General features: G+C 48.1%; 1 protein-coding gene across 1 annotated transcript in view; it reads right to left on the reverse strand.

Annotated features, from left to right (window-relative positions):
• The window catches only part of LOC106574831 (vacuolar protein sorting-associated protein 8 homolog), a 207,546-nt gene that overhangs the window by 94,969 nt on the left and 94,396 nt on the right, over positions 1–18,181 (reverse strand). Inside the window, 7 exon segments of the mRNA XM_082963149.1 lie at positions 3,010–3,056; positions 3,311–3,400; positions 3,540–3,586; positions 7,136–7,226; positions 8,514–8,549; positions 8,645–8,719; positions 9,566–9,736. Of these exon segments, the coding sequence (XP_082819275.1) occupies positions 3,010–3,056; positions 3,311–3,400; positions 3,540–3,586; positions 7,136–7,226; positions 8,514–8,549; positions 8,645–8,719; positions 9,566–9,736 (557 nt within the window).

Here is an 18,181-nt window from a genome sequence, read left to right on the forward strand (position 1 = left end):
TGCCTTGGCAGCTATTGGGGATCCATAATGAATACAAATGCTAGGAGGCTCTGGGGCAGGGACGGGACCATAATAGACTGATAATAGAATTCTCTGGAGCAGGGACGGGATGGCTGTTCTTAAGTGAAGGAAGGAGCCTTTTAGTCCAGTCAGAGTGCAGCAGAGAGTAGAGTAGCAGCCCCTTCGGCACAGAGATGGACAGAGAAAGGAAGATCTTTCTCTCTCTCTCCAAACTAAGGCCGACCACCACAAAGGGTTATGAAAGGACAAACTGAAAGCCCGTTCACACAGGAACAAACTGAAAGCCCGTTCACACAGGAACAAACTGAAAGCACGTTCACACAGGAACAAACTGAAAGCACGTTCACACAGGGACAAACTGAAAGCACGTTCACACAGGGACAAACTGAAAGCACGTTCACACAGGAACAAACTGAAAGCACGTTCACACAGGAACAAACTGAAAGCACGTTCACACAGGAACAAACTGAAAGCACGTTCACACAGGGACAAACTGAAAGCACGTTCACACAGGAACAAACTGAAAGCACGTTCACACAGGAACAAACTGAAAGCACGTTCACACAGGGACAAACTGAAAGCACGTTCACACAGGGACAAACTGAAAGCACGTTCACACAGGAACAAACTGAAAGCACGTTCACACAGGAACAAACTGAAAGCACGTTCACACAGGAACAAACTGAAAGCACGTTCACACAGGAACAGACAAACTGAAAGCACGTTCACACAGGAACAAACTGAAAGCACGTTCACACAGGAACAAACTGAAAGCACGTTCACACAGGAACAAACTGAAAGCACGTTCACACAGGAACAGACTGAAAGCACGTTCACACAGGAACAAACTGAAAGCACGTTCACACAGGAACAGACTGAAAGCACGTTCACACAGGAACAAACTGAAAGCACGTTCACACAGGAACAAACTGAAAGCACGTTCACACAGGAACAAACTGAAAGCACGTTCACACAGGAACAGAGACTGAAAGCACGTTCACACAGGAACAAACTGAAAGCACGTTCACACAGGAACAGACTGAAAGCACGTTCACACAGGAACAAACTGAAAGCACGTTCACACAGGAACAAACTGAAAGCACGTTCACACAGGAACAAACTGAAAGCACGTTCACACAGGAACAAACTGAAAGCACGTTCACACAGGAACAGACTGAAAGCACGTTCACACAGGAACAAACTGAAAGCACGTTCACACAGGAACAGACTGAAAGCACGTTCACACAGGAACAAACTGAAAGCACGTTCACACAGGAACAAACTGAAAGCACGTTCACACAGGAACAGACAAACTGAAAGCACGTTCACACAGGAACAAACTGAAAGCACGTTCACACAGGAACAAACTGAAAGCACGTTCACACAGGAACAAACTGAAAGCACGTTCACACAGGAAAAAACAAACAGATGTCTTCTGGCAGCGGATTGACTCCCTTTGTTTATCATTTGTTTTTCATTTTTAATGCAGTTAGTTTGATCTGCGCTGAGAGATCTTTATTTTGTTTGACTGGGGTTCTCTTCAAGGGACAAAGTGTGCATTAAAGGGATATTTAAAAATAATTCTGCTTTATATTCATCAGCACCACCCCAACATCAACATATGTTAAAATGGTACGTTTCTATGTTTTGTAGTAAAAAAAGATGGAGAAAGATAAGTGTTTGAAGTGACATCATCAACCAATTAGTAGGAAATGCCTACTCCAAATTGGTTAAAATCATATGATGCACACCGATGATGTCATTGGAAACACTTATCTTTCTCCATATTTTTTACTACAAAACATAGAAACTAGGCATTTTCACATATGTTGATGTTGGGGTGGTGCTGATGAATATAAAGCAGAATTATTTTTAAATATCCCTTTAATGCACACTTTGTCCCTTGAAGAGAACCCCAGTCAAACAAAATAAAGATCTCTCAGCGCAGATCAAACTAACTGCATTAAAAATGAAATCTGTTGCCAGAAGAAATCTCAGTTTGTTCTTTCATAACCTTTTGTGGAGGTCAGCCTTCATTTTGAGAGAGAGATTACAATTTGTATTTTTTTTATTGAACCTTTATTTAACTAGGCAACTCAGTTAAGAACAAATTCTTATTTACAATGACGGCCTACCCCGGCCAAACCCGGACGACGCTGGGCCAATTATGCGCCGCACTATGGGACTCCCAATCACAGCCGGTTGTGATATAGCCTGGAATCGAACCAGGATCTGTAGTGACACCTCTTGTACTGAGATGCAGTGCCTTTGACCGCTGCGCCACTCAGGAGACCAAAGAGAGAAAGATCTTCCTTTCTCTGTCCATCGCTGTGCCGAAGGGGCTGCTCTCTACTGCACTCTGACTGGACTAAAAGGGGCTGCTCTCTACTGCACTCTGACTGGACTAAAAGGGGCTGCTCTCTGCTGCACTCTGACTGGACTAAAAGGGGCTGCTCTCTGCTGCACTCTGACTGGACTAAAAGGGGCTGCTCTCTGCTGCACTCTGACTGGACTAAAAGGGGCTGCTCTCTGCTGCACTCTGACTGGACTAAAAGGGGCTGCTCTCTGCTGCACTCTGACTGGACTAAAAGGGGCTGCTCTCTGCTGCACTCTGACTGGACTAAAAGGGGCTGCTCTCTGCTGCACTCTGACTGGACTAAAAGGGGCTGCTCTCTGCTGCACTCTGACTGGACTAAAAGGGGCTGCTCTCTGCTGCACTCTGACTGGACTAAAAGGGGCTGCTCTCTGCTGCACTCTGACTGGACTAAAAGGGGCTGCTCTCTGCTGCACTCTGACTGGACTAAAAGGGGCTGCTCTCTGCTGCACTCTGACTGGACTAAAAGGCTCCTTCCTTCACTCAAGAACTGCAGATGATATGAAGTTGAAAAAATGTGAACTGTCCCTTTAATGAATAAGCTAACAGAGTGCTGGGAATAGGCAACGCAAGAGCCATCAGACGCAATGTCTGTGTCAGTGTGTGTGTCTTACGTCCTCTGCAGCAGCAGACAGTAATCTACCATGACAGGCACCATGTCCTACGGACAGAGAGAAAGAGAGAGATGGAGGGATGAAGGGAGAATGGAGAGAGAGAGAGAGATTAGCTACTCAACCCAGGCAGCCTAAGCACAAGGACAAGCCTTAAAGGCCAATGGAAGACAGGTTTCAAGGTCCCGAGCGTTGTCAAACTGAACCGTGGGACGGATTAACGTGTGTATCGTGGGGTGTGTGTGTATCGTGGGGTGTGTGTGTGTATCGTGGGGTGTGTGTGTATCGTGGGGTGTGTGTGTACCTGGAAATGTTGTTCCATGACCTGTATCTTGCCGTGTTCTGGACATTTCTTCACTGAGCGCTCCACATACTGGAACAGAATCTCAATCATCTAGACAGGAAGTACAATCAATCAGTCAATCAATCAGTCAATCAGTCAATCAAATTAGATAGATTTCTTTGTGGAAGGGGGGTGGGTAGGAAAGGAAGGGAGGGAGGCGGGAAGGATGAAGGGTGGAAGAGGGATTCACCTTGTCTGCCACTACACCTTTCCTCTTTGCTGGGTCCCCAAACAGTCCTGGAAAAATAACAGACATTCACAATACATCAACACAATTACTCATAAAGGGTTGTGTGTTTTCACTTTAGTGAGAAAAGAAAAATCTATGTAAAAAATCTGGTATTAAAGGTATAATGGCCTCTGTGCCATCAGTGAAAAAGCCTCCAACAGAAAGTAAAGTACTGTAGTGTATGAATGATTCAAGGACAAACAGTGAAAACACCTGTCCTTCGTAGTACAGGAGAGACCAGGCTTTCCACACACTAGATCTTATAGTACAGAAGAGACCAGGCTTTCCACACAGTAGATCTTATAGTACAGAAGAGACCAGGCTTTCCACACAGTAGATCTTATAGTACAGGAGAGACCAGGCTTTCCACACAGTAGATCTTATAGTACAGAAGAGACCAGGCTTTCCACACACTAGATCTTATAGTACAGGAGAGACCAGGCTTTCCACACACTAGATCTTATAGTACAGAAGAGACCAGGCTTTCCACACAGTAGATCTTATAGTACAGGAGAGACCAGGCTTTCCACACAGTAGATCTTATAGTACAGAAGAGACCAGGCTTTCCACACAGTAGATCTTATAGTACAGGAGAGACCAGGCTTTCCACACAGTAGATCTTATAGTACAGAAGAGACCAGGCTTTCCACACACTAGATCTTATAGTACAGGAGAGACCAGGCTTTCCACACACTAGATCTTATAGTACAGAAGAGACCAGGCTTTCCACACACTAGATCTTATAGTACAGAAGAGACCAGGCTTTCCACACACTAGATCCTATAGTACAGAAGAGACCAGGCTTTCCACACAGTAGATCTTATAGTACAGAAGAGACCAGGCTTTCCACACACTAGATCTTATAGTACAGAAGAGACCAGGCTTTCCACACAGTAGATCTTATAGTACAGGAGAGACCAGGCTTTCCACACAGTAGATCTTATAGTACAGAAGAGACCAGGCTTTCCACACAGTAGATCTTATAGTACAGAAGAGACCAGGCTTTCCACACAGTAGATCTTATAGTACAGAAGAGACCAGGCTTTCCACACAGTAGATCTTATAGTACAGAAGAGACCAGGCTTTCCACACAGTAGATCTTATAGTACAGAAGAGACCAGGCTTTCCACACAGTAGATCTTAGACCTTCAGAAATAGGTTTTCTAAAGGCTGGTTTTCAGTTGGTCTATCAACATGTCATGTAGACAGCTGTAGCAGTGACATCATGAACATTCTATTGATGTCCGACATCAAACTTGTCGTTGTCGTAATGAAAAAGTATAAACTCAAAACGACGGGCTGCCTGGTGGTTGAAAATAGCATAAAAGCTGTATTTTAACACCAATAAACCCATCCGTTTAAACATTCATTTAGTAGATGTCAATCCAGCAAACCAGGCAACTAAAAACAACTTCCTTAACAATATTTTGATTGGTTTCTAGATTGTTAGCTAGCCTGTTCAAATTGCCTTTACCTCCCTTATCTCACCTCATTTGCTCAAATTGTATATAGTCTTATTTTTGTCTACTGCATCATTGATTGTATGTTGTTTTACTCCATGTGTAACTCTGTGTTGTTGTATGTTGTCGAACTGCTTTGCTTTATCTTGGCCAGGTCGCAATTGTAAATGAGAACTTGTTCTCAACTTGCCTACCTGGTTAAATAAAGGTGAAATAAATAAAATAATGACCATGTCATAGCTGACAAGCTAACTTATATTCATTATTACAGCAAAATAAACTCACAACAAGACCATTATTTACAAGTTAATGGCGAGCTAATTACAGAAAATAGCTTACGGTTGTTCAGTGTGTCATTGCGGTCTCAGTCAGGTAACCATGACAACGGACGCAGCAACGGTCTACAGACATTCCACCGGAGTAGAAATGAAATGTTGTTTTGACCAGAGACACTCGCATTCTAATTGTCTATAGACATGTTAACAGACAAAGTAGAAACCAGCCTTAGGAGAGGAGAGGAGAGGAGAGGAGGGAGAGGACAGGAGAGGGAGAAGGAGAGAAGGAGAAGAGGGAGAAGGAGAAGAGGGGAGAGGGAGAAGGAGAAGAGGGGAGAGGGAGAAGGAGAGGAGGGGAGAGGGAGAAGGAGAAGAGGGGAGAGGGAGAAGGAGAGGAGGGGAAAGGGAGAAGGAGAAGAGGGGAGAGGGAGAAGGAGAAGAGGGGAGAGGGAGAAGGAGAAGAGGGGAGAGGGAGAAGGAGAGGAGGGGAGAGGGAGAAGAGGGGAGAGGGAGAAGGAGAAGAGGGGAGAGGGAGAAGAGGGGAGAGGGAGAAGGAGAGGAGGGGAAAGGGAGAAGGAGAAGAGGGGAGAGGGAGAAGATGGGAGAGGGAGAAGGAGAAGAGGGGAGAGGGAGAAGGAGAGGAGAGGAGGGGAGAGGGAGAAGGAGAAGAGGGGAGAGGGAGAAGGAGAAGAGGGGAGAGGGAGAAGGAGAAGAGGGGAGAGGGAGAAGGAGAGGAGGGGAGAGGGAGAAGGAGAGGAGGGGAGAGGGAGAAGGAGAGGAGGGGAGAGGGAGAAGGAGAAGAGGGGAGAGGGAGAAGGAGAAGAGGGGAGAGGGAGAGGAGGGGAAAGGGAGAAGGAGAAGAGGGGAGAGGGAGAAGGAGAAGAGGGGAGAGGGAGAAGGAGAGGAGGGGAGAGGGAGAAGGAGAAGAGGGGAGAGGGAGAAGGAGAAGAGGGGAGAGGGAGAAGGAGAAGAGGGGAGAGGGAGAAGGAGAGGAGGGGAAAGGGAGAAGGAGAAGAGGGGAGAGGGAGAAGAGGGGAGAGGGAGAAGAGGGGAGAGGGAGAAGGAGAAGAGGGGAGAGGGAGAAGGAGAAGAGGGGAGAGGGAGAAGGAGAAGAGGGGAGAGGGAGATGGAGAAGAGGGGAGAGGGAGAAGGAGAAGAGGGGAGAGGGAGAAGGAGAGGAGGGGAGAGGGAGAAGGAGAAGAGGGGAGAGGGAGAAGGAGAAGAGGGGAGAGGGAGAAGGAGAAGAGGGGAGAGGGAGAAGGAGAAGAGGGGAGAGGGAGAAGGAGAAGAGGGGAGAGGGAGAAGGAGAGGAGGGGAGAGGGAGAAGGAGAAGAGGGGAGAGGGAGATGGAGAAGAGGGGAGAGGGAGAAGGAGAAGAGGGGAGAGGGAGAAGGAGAAGAGGGGAGAGGGAGAAGGAGAGGAGGGGAAAGGGAGAAGGAGAAGAGGGGAGAGGGAGAAGAGGGGAGAGGGAGAAGGAGAGGAGGGGAGAGGGAGAAGGAGAGGAGGGGAGAGGGAGAAGGAGAAGAGGGGAGAGGGAGAAGGAGAAGAGGGGAGAGGGAGAAGGAGAAGAGGGGAGAGGGAGAAGGAGAAGAGGGGAGAGGGAGAAGGAGAAGAGGGGAGAGGGAGAAGGAGAAGAGGGGAGAGGGAGAAGGAGAAGAGGGGAGAGGGAGAAGGAGAAGAGGGGAGAGGGAGAAGGAGAAGAGGGGAGAGGGAGAAGGAGAAGAGGGGAGAGGGAGAAGGAGAGGAGGGGAAAGGGAGAAGGAGAAGAGGGGAAAGGGAGAACGAGAGGAGGGGAGAGGGAGAAGGAGAAGAGGCTATTCACCCAGTACAGCCTTGGCAGTGCCCTCATGGAAGGACCAGGCCAAGGACAGAGCCTCAACAAAACGTTCCTGTTTCAACAGACAGTCCACCCGCTGTGTGTGAGAGAGAGAAAGAGTTACAGCAGTGAATGTCTCCAACAGTACAGGTCCATTAAATCCCCCTCAGAGACACAGGTCCATTAAATCCCCCTCCTAGACACACAGGTCCATTAAATCCCCCTCAGAGACACAGGTCCATTAAATCCCACTCAGAGACACAGGTCCATTAAATCCCCCTCAGAGAGACACAGGTCCATTAAATCCCACTCAGAGAGACACACAGGTCCATTAAATCCCACTCAGAGAGACACAGGTCCATTAAATCCCCCTCCAAGAGACACAGGTCCATTAAATCCCCCTCAGAGAGACACACAGGTCCATTAAATCCCACTCAGAGAGACACACAGGTCCATTAAATCCCCCTCAGAGAGACACACAGGTCCATTAAATCCCACTCAGAGAGACACACAGGTCCATTAAATCCCACTCAGAGAGACACACAGGTCCATTAAATCCCCCTCAGAGAGACACACAGGTCCATTAAATCCCCCTCAGAGAGACACACAGGTCCATTAAATCCCACTCAGAGAGACACACAGGTCCATTAAATCCCACTCAGAGAGACACACAGGTCCATTAAATCCCCCTCAGAGAGACACACAGGTCCATTAAATCCCCCTCAGAGAGACACACAGGTCCATTAAATCCCCCTCGAGAGACACAGGTCCATTAAATCCCCCTCCTAGACACACAGGTCCATTAAATCCCCCTCAGAGAGACACACAGGTCCATTAAATCCCCCTCAGAGAGCACACAGGTCCATTAAATCCCCCTCAGAGACACACAGGTCCATTAAATCCCCCTCAGAGAGACACACAGGTCCATTAAATCCCCCTCAGAGAGACACAGGTCCATTAAATCCCCCTCCTAGACACACAGGTCCATTAAATCCCCCTCAGAGAGACACACAGGTCCATTAAATCCCCCTCAGAGACACACAGGTCCATTAAATCCCCCTCAGAGAGACACACAGGTCCATTAAATCCCCCTCAGAGAGACACAGGTCCATTAAATCCCCCTCCTAGACACACAGGTCCATTAAATCCCCCTCAGAGAGACACACAGGTCCATTAAATCCCCCTCAGAGAGACACAGGTCCATTAAATCCCCCTCAGAGACACACAGGTCCATTAAATCCCCCTCCTAGACACACAGGTCCATTAAATCCCCCTCAGAGAGACACAGGTCCATTAAATCCCCCTCAGAGACAGATCACAGGTAGAATGATATAATAGATAACCTTTAGTTTTAGAATGGTATTGGCAAGTCAGAGACACTTACCTCCCTCCAGTTCCTCAGAGTCATGATGTGGGCTGACTGGAACAGAGAAAAGGCCTCAATTAGACAACGCTTGTGTTTCTTCTTCACCTGTACACACACACACACACACAGTGACATATACAGACACCTACCTTGGTCCCCAGTAGTACCATCTGTCCTGCGTAGCTGCAGACAGACTGGTAGCAGGCCTTCTCTCCTACTAGGGCCTAAAACACAAACTGTTAGGCTGGAGAGCAGAGGTCAAAGGCCAGGACACTGTTATTCAGAGTGAAAATCAACCAAAATCATCCATGACTGCTACTTCTCAATAATACTTTTAGATACAAATGTGGCAAATATATGCCAAGAATCCTGAACAAGACCTTTGTACGGACTCAATGATTATCTCAGGAAGATCCAAAACATCATGGTCCTGATTGGTTGATGCTGACTCTGAATGACTCCATGTAGAGGTATGGGAGACAGGTGGGGGGGAATCACTGGTGACCCCCTGCTCCTTGATTTAACAGCTTCAGTCCCCCTGAAAACACGCTCTCCTCTCTGACAGGCTGCTTCTGATCCAGTGACTAGGACGTTGGTCCTGTATGATTGGACAGAGCCACCTGCTCTACACCAGGTCAGAACCAGTGATGTAACTGTTTCATTCCAGGTAATGGTCTGTAACCTTACCAGCTGGTTTCAACAGTTTGGTGTTTAGTAGTGAAGGTAGTGGAGACTGATTCTTCAGGGGGAGAAATTATCTTGTGCAACCTTTTCCCACTAGCCAGCCTAGTCCTGTCCTGTCTGACCCTGCTCCATAACCCTTAACCTTTGACCCATCAAACTTACCTGACACCCCTACTACCACTGACCTCTAACCCCTCACCTGTGACCTTTGCCAGTGCCAGGTGATGCCTTCCCCTCTACAGCTACTGACCTATGACCCCTTTTCCATGCCCTTTCACCCCTACCACTTCCCTACCATTACTTCTCAACCCTCACTATCTACCCACCGCAACCTCTCTACCGTCACCTCTGACGTCTGACCCTGACCCCTCACCCCTGACCCTCACCAGCGCCTGGCTGACGTTTCACCCCGTGGCCAGCGATTTAAAATGGCTGCTGTTGTAGACCAGCTGCACCTCAGCCACGTCCAAGCTCTCCAGCTCCTCCTGGCTGGGTCGGTCCACCACACGCAGCTTCTCCCCACTGTCCATCACCACCAGGGTACGACTGTTGATCCACTGTGGAGGGGGAGGGGAAACAATCAGTCAGTGGCTGTGAAAGAGCCAGAGAGTCACAGAGAGAGAGACAAAGGGAGGGAGACGGGGTGAAGGAGAAGGATAATAACAGAGAGACAGGAGGTGAAGGAGAAGGATAATAACAGAGGCAGGAGGTGAAGGAGAGGGATAATAACAGAGAGGCAGGAGGTGAAGGAGAAGGATAATAACAGAGACAGGAGGTGAAGGAGAGGGATAATAACAGAGAGGCAGGAGGTGAAGGAGAGGGATAATAACAGAGAGACAGGAGGTGAAGGAGAGGGATAATAACAGAGACAGGAGGTGAAGGAGAGGGATAATAACAGAGAGGCAGGGGGTGAAGGAGAGGGATAATAACAGAGAGGCAGGAGGAGAGGGATAATAACAGAGAGGCAGGAGGTGAAGGAGAGGGATAATAACAGAGAGACAGGAGGTGAAGGAGAGGGATAATAACAGAGAGACAGGAGGTGAAGGAGAGGGATAATAACAGAGAGGCAGGAGGTGAAGGAGAGGGATAATAACAGAGAGGCAGGAGGTGAAGGAGAGGGATAATAACAGAGAGGCAGGAGGTGAAGGAGAAGGATAATAACAGAGAGGCAGGAGGTGAAGGAGAAGGATAATAACAGAGAGGCAGGAGGTGAAGGAGAGGGATAATAACAGAGAGACAGGAGGTGAAGGAGAGGGATAATAACAGAGAGGCAGGAGGTGAAGGAGAAGGATAATAACAGAGAGGCAGGAGGTGAAGGAGAAGGATAATAACAGAGAGGCAGGAGGTGAAGGAGAAGGATAATAACAGAGGCAGGAGGTGAAGGAGAGGGATAATAACAGAGGCAGGAGGTGAAGGAGAGGGATAATAACAGAGAGGCAGGAGGTGAAGGAGAGGGATAATAACAGAGACAGGAGGTGAAGGAGAGGGATAATAACAGAGAGACAGGAGGTGAAGGAGAGGGATAATAACAGAGAGGCAGGAGGTGAAGGAGAGGGATAATAACAGAGAGACAGGAGGTGAAGGAGAGGGATAATAACAGAGAGACAGGAGGTGAAGGAGAGGGATAATAACAGAGAGACAGGAGGTGAAGGAGAGGGATAATAACAGAGAGGCAGGAGGTGAAGGAGAGGGATAATAACAGAGAGGCAGGAGGTGAAGGAGAGGGATAATAACAGAGAGACAGGAGGTGAAGGAGAGGGATAATAACAGAGAGGCAGGAGGTGAAGGAGAGGGATAATAACAGAGAGGCAGGAGGTGAAGGAGAGGGATAATAACAGAGAGGCAGGAGGTGAAGGAGAGGGATAATAACAGAGAGACAGGAGGTGAAGGAGAGGGATAATAACAGAGAGGCAGGGTGAAGGAGAGGGATAATAACAGAGAGACAGGGGGTGAAGGAGAGGGATAATAACAGAGAGACAGGGGGTGAAGGAGAGGGATAATAACAGAGAGCAGGAGGTGAAGGAGAAGGATAATAACAGAGAGGCAGGAGGTGAAGGAGAAGGATAATAACAGAGAGACAGGAGGTGAAGGAGAAGGATAATAACAGAGAGACAGGAGGTGAAGGAGAGGGATAATAACAGAGAGACAGGAGGTGAAGGAGAAGGATAATAACAGAGAGGCAGGAGGTGAAGGAGAGGGATAATAACAGAGAGACAGGAGGTGAAGGAGAAGGATAATAACAGAGAGCAGGGGGTGAAGGAGAGGGATAATAACAGAGAGGCAGGAGGTGAAGGAGAGGGATAATAACAGAGAGACAGGAGGTGAAGGAGAAGGATAATAACAGAGAGGCAGGGGGTGAAGGAGAGGGATAATAACAGAGAGGCAGGAGGTGAAGGAGAGGGATAATAACAGAGAGGCAGGAGGTGAAGGAGAGGGATAATAACAGAGAGGCAGGGTGAAGGAGAGGGATAATAACAGAGAGACAGGGGGTGAAGGAGAGGGATAATAACAGAGACAGGAGGTGAAGGAGAAGGATAATAACAGAGAGGCAGGAGGTGAAGGAGAGGGATAATAACAGAGAGACAGGAGGTGAAGGAGAAGGATAATAACAGAGAGACAGGGGGTGAAGGAGAGGGATAATAACAGAGAGACAGGAGGTGAAGGAGAGGATAATAACAGAGAGGCAGGAGGTGAAGGAGAGGGATAATAACAGAGAGACAGGAGGTGAAGGAGAAGGATAATAACAGAGACAGGGGGTGAAGGAGAGGGATAATAACAGAGAGGCAGGAGGTGAAGGAGAGGGATAATAACAGAGAGACAGGAGGTGAAGGAGAAGGATAATAACAGAGAGACAGGGGGTGAAGGAGAGGGATAATAACAGAGAGGCAGGAGGTGAAGGAGAGGGATAATAACAGAGAGACAGGAGGTGAAGGAGAGCTATAATAACAGAGAGGCAGGAGGTGAAGGAGAGGGATAATAACAGAGAGACAGGAGGTGAAGGAGAAGGATAATAACAGAGAGACAGGAGGTGAAGGAGAGGGATAATAACAGAGACAGGAGGTGAAGGAGAGGTATAATAACAGAGAGGCAGGAGGTGAAGGAGAGGGATAATAACAGAGAGGCAGGAGGTGAAGGAGAAGGATAATAACAGAGAGGCAGGAGGTGAAGGAGAGGGATAATAACAGAGAGGCAGGAGGTGAAGGAGAGGGATAATAACAGAGGCAGGAGGTGAAGGAGAGGGATAATAACAGAGAGGCAGGAGGTGAAGGAGAGGGATAATAACAGAGAGACAGGAGGTGAAGGAGAGGGATAATAACAGAGAGACAGGAGGTGAAGGAGAGGGATAATAACAGAGAGACAGGAGGTGAAGGAGAGGGATAATAACAGAGAGGCAGGAGGTGAAGGAGAGGGATAATAACAGAGAGGCAGGAGGTGAAGGAGAGGGATAATAACAGAGAGGCAGGAGGTGAAGGAGAGGGATAATAACAGAGAGACAGGAGGTGAAGGAGAGGGATAATAGAGACAGGAGGTGAAGGAGAGGTATAATAACAGAGAGGCAGGAGGTGAAGGAGAGGGATAATAACAGAGAGGCAGGAGGTGAAGGAGAAGGATAATAACAGAGAGACAGGAGGTAAAGGAGAGGGATAATAACAGAGAGGCAGGAGGTGAAGGAGAGGGATAATAACAGAGAGGCAGGGGGTGAAGGAGAGGGATAATAACAGAGAGGCAGGAGGAGAGGGATAATAACAGAGAGGCAGGAGGTGAAGGAGAGGGATAATAACAGAGAGACAGGAGGTGAAGGAGAGGGATAATAACAGAGAGGCAGGGTGAAGGAGAGGGATAATAACAGAGAGACAGGAGGTGAAGGAGAGGGATAATAACAGAGAGACAGGAGGTGAAGGAGAGGGATAATAACAGAGAGACAGGAGGTGAAGGAGAGGGATAATAACAGAGAGACAGGAGGTGAAGGAGAGGGATAATAACAGAGAGGCAGGAGGTGAAGGAGAGGGATAATAACAGAGAGGCAGGAGGTGAAGGAGAGGGATAATAACAGAGAGGCAGGAGGTGAAGGAGAAGGATAATAACAGAGAGGCAGGAGGTGAAGGAGAAGGATAATAACAGAGAGACAGGAGGTGAAGGAGAGGGATAATAACAGAGAGGCAGGGTGAAGGAGAGGGATAATAACAGAGAGACAGGAGGTGAAGGAGAGGGATAATAACAGAGAGGCAGGAGGTGAAGGAGAGGGATAATAACAGAGAGACAGGAGGTGAAGGAGAAGGATAATAACAGAGAGGCAGGCGGTGAAGGAGAGGGATAATAACAGAGAGGCAGGAGGTGAAGGAGAGGGATAATAACAGAGAGACAGGAGGTGAAGGAGAGGGATAATAACAGAGAGACAGGAGGTGAAGGAGAGGGATAATAACAGAGAGACAGGAGGTGAAGGAGAAGGATAATAACAGAGAGACAGGAGGTGAAGGAGAGGGATAATAACAGAGAGACAGGAGGTGAAGGAGAGGGATAATAACAGAGAGACAGGAGGTGAAGGAGAGGGATAATAACAGAGAGGCAGGAGGTGAAGGAGAGGGATAATAACAGAGAGGCAGGAGGTGAAGGAGAGGGATAATAACAGAGAGGCAGGAGGTGAAGGAGAAGGATAATAACAGAGAGGCAGGAGGTGAAGGAGAAGGATAATAACAGAGAGACAGGAGGTGAAGGAGAGGGATAATAACAGAGAGGCAGGGTGAAGGAGAGGGATAATAACAGAGAGACAGGAGGTGAAGGAGAGGGATAATAACAGAGAGGCAGGAGGTGAAGGAGAGGGATAATAACAGAGAGACAGGAGGTGAAGGAGAAGGATAATAACAGAGAGGCAGGAGGTGAAGGAGAGGGATAATAACAGAGAGACAGGAGGTGAAGGAGAGGGATAATAACAGAGAGACAGGAGGTGAAGGAGAGGGATAATAACAGAGAGACAGGAGGTGAAGGAGAGGGATAATAACAGAGAGACAGGAGGTGAAGGAGAAGGATAATAACAGAGAGACAGGAGGTGAAGGAGAAGGATAATAACAGAGAGACAGGAGGTGAAGGAGAGGGATAATAACAGAGAGGCAGGAGGTGAAGGAGAGGGATAATAACAGAGAGGCAGGAGGTGAAGGAGAGGGATAATAACAGAGAGGCAGGAGGTGAAGGAGAGGGATAATAACAGAGAGGCAGGGTGAAGGAGAGGGATAATAACAGAGAGACAGGGGGTGAAGGAGAGGGATAATAACAGAGACAGGAGGTGAAGGAGAGGGATAATAACAGAGAGACAGGAGGTGAAGGAGAAGGATAATAACAGAGAGACAGGAGGTGAAGGAGAGGGATAATAACAGAGACAGGAGGTGAAGGAGAGGTATAATAACAGAGAGGCAGGAGGTGAAGGAGAGGGATAATAACAGAGAGGCAGGAGGTGAAGGAGAAGGATAATAACAGAGAGGCAGGAGGTGAAGGAGAGGGATAATAACAGAGAGGCAGGAGGTGAAGGAGAGGGATAATAACAGAGGCAGGAGGTGAAGGAGAGGGATAATAACAGAGAGGCAGGAGGTGAAGGAGAGGGATAATAACAGAGAGACAGGAGGTGAAGGAGAGGGATAATAACAGAGAGACAGGAGGTGAAGGAGAGGGATAATAACAGAGACAGGAGGTGAAGGAGAGGGATAATAACAGAGAGGCAGGAGGTGAAGGAGAGGGATAATAACAGAGAGGCAGGAGGTGAAGGAGAGGGATAATAACAGAGAGGCAGGAGGTGAAGGAGAGGGATAATAACAGAGAGACAGGAGGTGAAGGAGAGGGATAATAGAGACAGGAGGTGAAGGAGAGGTATAATAACAGAGAGGCAGGAGGTGAAGGAGAGGGATAATAACAGAGAGGCAGGAGGTGAAGGAGAGGGATAATAACAGAGAGACAGGAGGTGAAGGAGAGGGATAATAACAGAGAGGCAGGAGGTGAAGGAGAGGGATAATAACAGAGAGGCAGGGGGTGAAGGAGAGGGATAATAACAGAGAGGCAGGAGGAGAGGGATAATAACAGAGAGGCAGGAGGTGAAGGAGAGGGATAATAACAGAGAGACAGGAGGTGAAGGAGAGGGATAATAACAGAGAGGCAGGGTGAAGGAGAGGGATAATAACAGAGAGACAGGAGGTGAAGGAGAGGGATAATAACAGAGAGACAGGAGGTGAAGGAGAGGGATAATAACAGAGAGACAGGAGGTGAAGGAGAGGGATAATAACAGAGAGACAGGAGGTGAAGGAGAGGGATAATAACAGAGAGGCAGGAGGTGAAGGAGAGGGATAATAACAGAGAGGCAGGAGGTGAAGGAGAGGGATAATAACAGAGAGGCAGGAGGTGAAGGAGAAGGATAATAACAGAGAGGCAGGAGGTGAAGGAGAAGGATAATAACAGAGAGACAGGAGGTGAAGGAGAGGGATAATAACAGAGAGGCAGGGTGAAGGAGAGGGATAATAACAGAGAGACAGGAGGTGAAGGAGAGGGATAATAACAGAGAGGCAGGAGGTGAAGGAGAGGGATAATAACAGAGAGACAGGAGGTGAAGGAGAAGGATAATAACAGAGAGGCAGGCGGTGAAGGAGAGGGATAATAACAGAGAGGCAGGAGGTGAAGGAGAGGGATAATAACAGAGAGACAGGAGGTGAAGGAGAGGGATAATAACAGAGAGACAGGAGGTGAAGGAGAGGGATAATAACAGAGAGACAGGAGGTGAAGGAGAAGGATAATAACAGAGAGACAGGAGGTGAAGGAGAGGGATAATAACAGAGAGGCAGGAGGTGAAGGAGAGGGATAATAACAGAGAGGCAGGAGGTGAAGGAGAGGGATAATAACAGAGAGGCAGGAGGTGAAGGAGAGGGATAATAACAGAGAGGCAGGGTGAAGGAGAGGGATAATAACAGAGAGACAGGGGGTGAAGGAGAGGGATAATAACAGAGACAGGAGGTGAAGGAGAAGGATAATAACAGAGAGGCAGGAGGTGAAGGAGAAGGATAATAACAGAGAGACAGGAGGTGAAGGAGAGGGATAATAACAGAGAGGCAGGGGGTGAAGGAGAGGGATAATAACAGAGAGACAGGAGGTGAAGGAGAAGGATAATAACAGAGAGGCAGGAGGTGAAGGAGAGGGATAATAACAGAGAGACAGGAGGTGAAGGAGAGGGATAATAACAGAGAGGCAGGGGGTGAAGGAGAGGGATAATAACAGAGAGACAGGAGGTGAAGGAGAAGGATAATAACAGAGAGGCAGGAGGTGAAGGAGAGGGATAATAACAGAGAGACAGGAGGTGAAGGAGAGGGATAATAACAGAGAGGCAGGGGGTGAAGGAGAGGGATAATAACAGAGAGACAGGAGGTGAAGGAGAAGGATAATAACAGAGAGGCAGGAGGTGAAGGAGAGGGATAATAACAGAGAGACAGGAGGTGAAGGAGAAGGATAATAACAGAGACAGGGGGTGAAGGAGAGGGATAATAACAGAGAGGCAGGAGGTGAAGGAGAGGGATAATAACAGAGACAGGAGGTGAAGGAGAGGTATAATAACAGAGAGGCAGGAGGTGAAGGAGAGGGATAATAACAGAGAGGCAGGAGGTGAAGGAGAAGGATAATAACAGAGAGGCAGGAGGTGAAGGAGAGGGATAATAACAGAGAGGCAGGAGGTGAAGGAGAGGGATAATAACAGAGGCAGGAGGTGAAGGAGAGGGATAATAACAGAGAGGCAGGAGGTGAAGGAGAGGGATAATAACAGAGAGACAGGAGGTGAAGGAGAGGGATAATAACAGAGAGACAGGAGGTGAAGGAGAGGGATAATAACAGAGAGACAGGAGGTGAAGGAGAGGGATAATAACAGAGAGGCAGGAGGTGAAGGAGAGGGATAATAACAGAGAGGCAGGAGGTGAAGGAGAGGGATAATAACAGAGAGGCAGGAGGTGAAGGAGAGGGATAATAACAGAGAGACAGGAGGTGAAGGAGAGGGATAATAACAGAGAGGCAGGAGGTGAAGGAGAAGGATAATAACAGAGAGACAGGAGGTGAAGGAGAGGGATAATAACAGAGAGGCAGGAGGTGAAGGAGAGGGATAATAACAGAGAGGCAGGGGGTGAAGGAGAGGGATAATAACAGAGAGGCAGGAGGAGAGGGATAATAACAGAGAGGCAGGAGGTGAAGGAGAGGGATAATAACAGAGAGACAGGAGGTGAAGGAGAGGGATAATAACAGAGAGGCAGGGTGAAGGAGAGGGATAATAACAGAGAGACAGGAGGTGAAGGAGAGGGATAATAACAGAGAGGCAGGAGGTGAAGGAGAGGGATAATAACAGAGAGACAGGAGGTGAAGGAGAAGGATAATAACAGAGAGGCAGGCGGTGAAGGAGAGGGATAATAACAGAGAGACAGGAGGTGAAGGAGAGGGATAATAACAGAGAGGCAGGAGGTGAAGGAGAGGGATAATAACAGAGAGGCAGGAGGTGAAGGAGAGGGATAATAACAGAGAGGCAGGAGGTGAAGGAGAGGGATAATAACAGAGAGGCAGGGTGAAGGAGAGGGATAATAACAGAGAGACAGGAGGTGAAGGAGAGGGATAATAACAGAGAGACAGGAGGTGAAGGAGAAGGATAATAACAGAGAGACAGGAGGTGAAGGAGAGGGATTATAACAGAGAGGCAGGAGGTGAAGGAGAGGGATAATAACAGAGAGGCAGGAGGTGAAGGAGAGGGATAATAACAGAGACAGGGGGTGAAGGAGAGGGATAATAACAGAGAGACAGGAGGTGAAGGAGAGGGATAATAACAGAGAGACAGGAGGTGAAGGAGAGGGATAATAACAGAGAGGCAGGAGGTGAAGGAGAGGGATAATAACAGAGAGGCAGGAGGTGAAGGAGAGGGATAATAACAGAGAGGCAGGAGGTGAAGGAGAGGGATAATAACAGAGAGGCAGGAGGTGAAGGAGAGGGATAATAACAGA

Source organism: Salmo salar, chromosome 16 (genome assembly GCF_965601325.2).
Source record: "Salmo salar chromosome 16, fSalSal1, whole genome shotgun sequence".
NCBI classification, from domain to species: Eukaryota; Metazoa; Chordata; class Actinopteri; order Salmoniformes; family Salmonidae; genus Salmo; species Salmo salar.